The sequence below is a fragment of the Cornus florida genome, unplaced genomic scaffold (assembly GCF_030987335.1).
Source record: "Cornus florida cultivar Cherokee Brave unplaced genomic scaffold, ASM3098733v1 CherokeeBrave_3.0.0_Hap2_Chr09, whole genome shotgun sequence".
NCBI classification, from domain to species: Eukaryota; Viridiplantae; Streptophyta; class Magnoliopsida; order Cornales; family Cornaceae; genus Cornus; species Cornus florida.
The window spans coordinates 39,127,948-39,133,391 of NW_026775579.1; the positions used below are offsets into that span (position 1 = coordinate 39,127,948).

Sequence of the window (5,444 nt, forward strand, 5' to 3'; positions counted from 1 at the left end):
AAAAATTTTAGGTAAGTTATAATATATAGAAAAAATTTTTGGGGGCCCTCAATTTTTTTTATAAAGAACATAAATCTTTTAGGTCAATCATTAAATCTGTCTAGTTGTTAAAGTTTGTAATTGTTTTAGGAAAGTTATAATATATAAAGAAATAAAAAATTATGGGATCTCCTTATTGGTTGAGACCTTAGGTGACGGTTTAACTCACTTAAAAAGGCTCCGGCAGGCCATAAAGAGCATAAAAAGAAATTTGAAGAAGAAGAAAGATAAGATTGAAAAGGAAAGGTGACAAAGAATAATTATAAGTGATTTGTAGAAAAAAATTAATTTTAGGGGAGAAATTTTATAAATTTTTACAAATTATATGCAAAAAAAAATAAAATAAAAAGTTATAGCATGGATAAATAATTTACTTTCCAGGACACCAAACAGTCTACATCCACAATGGATAACAAGATAAAGCTGCAAGATAAGGTCTACAACTCATGGGTTAATTGTTCTACTGATAAATATTTGTTTTGGAACTGTATTATGCCTTACACATCAAAATCAGAATAATAAAAATTAACAAAAAAAAAAAAAAAAAACCACCTTTCTCTTTTTAACTGATTTTGCTAATAAAAGGCCACACAAAACGCTTTATATTTGGCCCCAAAAAAACATTATGTGAATATAGTATATCTCTCTACCTTCCAAGAAAAAAATACAGTAGATCTCTCTCTCCTTCTCCATGGCAGAGCATTCACATTCCCGGTCACCGCCGAACAACAATTTATTAGGCATAGGAGGATTCTGTAAAGCATACAAATCGGTTTTCTCGAGACGGCATCATGAGAAAAATTCATCTCGTCGGAAAGTTGATAAAGAAAACAGGTTCAAATCCATGGATCATATTGCTTTCATTGACGAAACTAACAAGGTACACATTTATATATATATGCAAACTTTTTATTCATACATATTAATGCTTCAATTTCAATATTGCCGTATCAATATATGATTCTTACAAATAAAATTAAAAGTTTTAAATACCAAAATGGTAGAAGAAAATTAACAAATAAATAAATACATGCATGTGGTTGAAAACTTGATCCTCGATTCTACGAGAATTTTTATGAAAGTCTTTCGATGGAAGTTTTATTTTTATTTTCTAGTCCCTTAACGAAGAATTAAAATCATGAATGGTGAGCATGATTTGATTTCATAAAACGGAAAAGGAAACTAATTTATGCAATTTTAACACACAACCCATCGAATTGTGAAAGAATTTCATTAAGTTTTATTTCCCGAGAATGAATTTCAATTTTTAGCCTAATAACCATGATTTTTTTTGTTTTATAGATGCTTAACGAAGAAAAAATCATTAATGGTGAGCATGATTTCAGATTTAATGGCGATGGTTTTATGTCACCTAGAATTTTCATCAAACACCGAAGTGTTGATAATTTTTTTTCCGACACCCCTTCTCCTCTCAGCAAGAGCCCTTCTCCTAGGGAAAGCCCTGGTACTCTCTCAAGAAGTGCAAGCAGGAGGAGTACAACCCCGACCCCGACCCCGACGCCTTCTGCTTCAGCCACTCCTCGAGAAAGCCCTTCTCTCTCGAGAAACGCGAGCAAAAGGAGTCCGACCCCGACTCCTAGAGCTACAACCACTCCTCGAGGGAGCCCTTCTTTCTTGAGGAGCGCGAGCAAAAGGAGCCCGACCCCAACGCCAAGAGCTACGACGACTCCTCGAGAGAGCCCTTCTTTCTCGAGGAGCACAAGCAAAACGAGCCTGACCCCGACACCTAGAGCTACAACTACTCCTCGAGAGAGCCCTTCTTTCTCGAGGAGCGCGAGCAAAAGGAGCCCAACCCCGACACCTAACGCTACAACCACCGCTCTCTTGAAGAACATGAGCTGGATATGCATGGATGTGCATTCACCCGTGGCATCGCTGTCAAGAAGTGCAAGCAGGATGAGCCCCCCAACACCTATTATGTTCTCCAACTCTAATGGCTACATGAAAGCCCCCGCAGTCGAGGAGAAGCTTGAGTGCACACTTGAGGAGTTGTGCTTTGGGTGCATCAAGAAGATCATGATCACAAGAGACGTAGTCACAAATCATGGGTTTGTTACTAAAGTTTCCAAATTTCTTAACACTTGCACATGCCTTACTTGGTTTAAGTTTCTGAAAACAGTTCTCAACTAAAAAAATTAAAAAATAAAAACTCTAAGGCATACTTGATTTGTAATTCTAGAAACAATTCTCAAAAAATAGTTCTCATAACTATAAAATAAAGACTACTTAGGAATTTTTATAAATGAGTTTTGAAAAACTGAAAACTGTATAAAATTTTTTGTTTGGTTTAGTTACAAATCAAGTAAGCTCTAAGTTTTTTAGAAAACTATCAACCAAACAAGTTTTTGTATTATTTATCGATTTTCGATTCTCTCAAGACGGGAGAACTTAATCAAACAAGCCCTAAATTGAAGCATAAAAATTCAAAATTGAATAGCAACGAACAATAGCTTATTTGTGACTCCATTTGTGTATGTTCTCTTTGTTTGCTGCAGGGAAATAATACAAGAAGATGAAATGCTAACGATAAATGTGAAACCGGGATGGAGGAAAGGAACGGAGATTAAATTCGAAGGCATGGGAAATGAGACACCGAACACTCTCCCAGCCGATATAACCTTTTTGATTTCAGAGAAACGGCATCCATTGTTCAGGAGAGAAGGCAACGATTTGGAATTGATAGTAGAAATGCCTTTGGTAAAAGCCCTCACAGGCTGCACCCTCTCGGTGCCTCTACTAGGTGGAGAGAAGATGAGTTTAGGGATTACAGATATTATATACCCCGGATACGAAAAGATTATTGCAGGACAAGGCATGCCGAAGCCAAAAGAGCAAGGAAGAAGAGGGAACTTGATAATGAAATTCATAATCGAGTTTCCAACAGATTTGACAGAAGAACAACGATCCGAGCTTTTTAGTATTTTGCAGGATGCTTGTTGAACATGAAAAAATTGTTGTTTCATCACTCCTAGCAAATTCACTCACTACTTCATTGTAGAATTAATACACAAGCTTTTAGAGATTTAGTCATCCAATACATATTTGTTAGATGTTCAGTAATAGATTAGAAATTTCAATTGCAGACAATCTCCTTTCATAGACTTGGTTTTTGTTTTTATGTTTTTTCAGTTGATATTTTGATAATTGAGAAAATGGAAACAGATGTTGCTATCCCATTACACAATGCATATAATCTGATTGTGGTGAACTGAAGAACCATGATTGGCAGAAAATCAGATAGAACACTACATTAATTCATAAAAGAAATCAATGAAATTAACTTTTTTGTAATTAGAATGAGGAATAGAACCTAAAATTCTCAAGTACCTAGAATTCTTATCTGGCACCAAGGTTTGAAAGCGGAAGCGTGAGAGCAGTTGAGCAAGAACATATGCAGAACATAAGAGCGACATTAGTGAGAAGAATTGTGTGACTTAATATGACTCTACAAAAGAACTTTGTCCTTGTACGACATGAAATGTCGTGACCCGGAGAATTCCCTTACAATATGGAAAGGATGGGAAATGGTACCCTCACTTCCATAGCTATTAAGAGTATTCGGTCAAGAAATTATGCTAAAACCCTTCAGCCTGATGTTCTAAACTGTGTCAACGACTCTACAAAAGAGTAACGGTGTCCTCTTAGAATAGGCTTTATGACTACAAAAGATGAACTGTGTCCTTGTAGGACAGGAAATGTCTTAATAATAATAATTAAAATAAATAAATACGGAGTCCTTGTCTGGAAAAGATGGGAGTTTTTGCATAAATGACTAGTCTTTAGTTCTAAACTGTCTCCTAATAGTTCAACGTAACAAATAATCTTAAACTTTTACTTCTGCCATTTCAAAGTAACCTTTTAATTTTTATCTGTTCCAAAATAATTATCCTTTTTGAAAAGTCAATGTATTATATATATATATATATATATATATATATTTTGTAATATTACCAATTTGATCTTTCTGCATTCAAATTATAAAAAATAAATTATTACATCACTGTAGATCCAATAGGAATAAAAATAATACAATAAAAATAATAGTAAAATCATATTTTTAGGCTCCCAAAGAGACACTTTTGTTTTGTTTTGTTTTGTTTTTTTCTTCTTTCCGTTGGCAAAGAGAACAGTCGAACAACACTTACACAACAAACACCATATGCACACACAAACCATAAAGAACCACAACTGACAAAATAACTAACTATAGACAAACCTAACACTAAGCTAGGTCACAACAACAACCTAAAGCTTAAAAAGGAATCCGGAGAACAGGACTGACTAACACCCTATTGGTAAAATATATGTTTCATATGACATTTAAGATATAACAACCCTTATACTAATATGCTAGATAATTAACAATATACTAAGAAATGATTAATTAAATACGCAACTATATATTTAATTAAATATGCAAAATAAAGTAATAAATTAATAAATAATAAATAAAGAACTTGGATTGAGGCTAATATTGAATACTATGTTCTTAAGACAGATTCACCCCGCTATGGTGCTAACTGACTTAGTGGCATCTATCTCCTAGGATATAACGCTCTACATCTATCAGTAGCAACACTACAAACTCGTGGATACGGCGAATCTCCTCCGTGTAATACTCTCTCTAACTAAAAAATGCATTTATACTATATAAATAATGAATTGGGTGCAATCCAAACCAATTGGCTCGGACCAAATTTAATATGGCCCAATGAAATTTGTTTTGGGCCTAAGTGGCTCAGACCACTTGACCATGGCTTGAACCCACACCCACTTGGTTTGGGTTCATCTTGAGAGAGGGAGAGAATAATGAATTGCACTTTAAATGGCATCCAAGGGTGGGTATTTATAGAGAAACCGGTGCCTCTTGGTTAATGGACGTGTCCCTTTAGTTGTATCCCTTATACAAAATTTGGTTTAAACTACCCTTTAAACACCTATCCACTTTGGGTGTAGTTCACATTGAACAGACATAAGTTTGGGTTGCATCTCTTCCTCTCACAACCTTTTATCGCACCTTTTAAGTGCAATGCAACCCTTTAGCAATTTTAATTCAAAATACCAACAATTCCCCACATGAATGAAAATCGGTTACTTAAATGAAAAAATGATTATGCAGACACTAGAGAGAGTATAGTCGGAAAGTTACTGCATCGGGATAGGTAGCTTTTGGCCTTGAACCTTCCCTAGTGTATTACTATCGGATTTACTGGCTAACTAGTAAATGTGATGTCTTGAACTGTTCAGCCATTTACGTAAACCAAGACAATAGCAAACACACGATACCTTTCCTCACAGAGTTGGTTCTCATTGTTGTGTTCATTTTGGTCCTGAATAACTCCTGGTATTCACGAGTGCTCTAGAAAACTTAGCCTTTATAGTTC

General features: G+C 35.0%; 1 protein-coding gene across 1 annotated transcript; it reads left to right on the forward strand.

Moving 5' to 3' along the window:
* The first annotated feature begins 730 nt into the window (after positions 1-730).
* LOC132272514 (uncharacterized) lies at positions 731-3,000 on the forward strand. The gene is made up of 3 exons (XM_059773647.1): positions 731-919; positions 1,342-2,108; positions 2,556-3,000. The coding sequence occupies exons 1-3, from the start codon at positions 731-733 to the stop codon at positions 2,998-3,000; spliced, it is 1,401 nt and encodes a 466-aa protein (XP_059629630.1).
* The last annotated feature ends 2,444 nt before the right edge of the window (positions 3,001-5,444 follow it).

Excerpts from the sequence above, each read along its gene's own strand:
- LOC132272514 (XM_059773647.1), top strand. The coding sequence starts at position 731 with ATGGCAGAGCATTCACATTCCCGGTCACCGCCGAACAACAATTTATTA. Across the intron at positions 920-1,341 it reads TCATTGACGAAACTAACAAG|ATGCTTAACGAAGAAAAAAT; the intron begins GTACACATTTAT and ends TTTGTTTTATAG. Across the intron at positions 2,109-2,555 it reads GACGTAGTCACAAATCATGG|GGAAATAATACAAGAAGATG; the intron begins GTTTGTTACTAA and ends TGTTTGCTGCAG.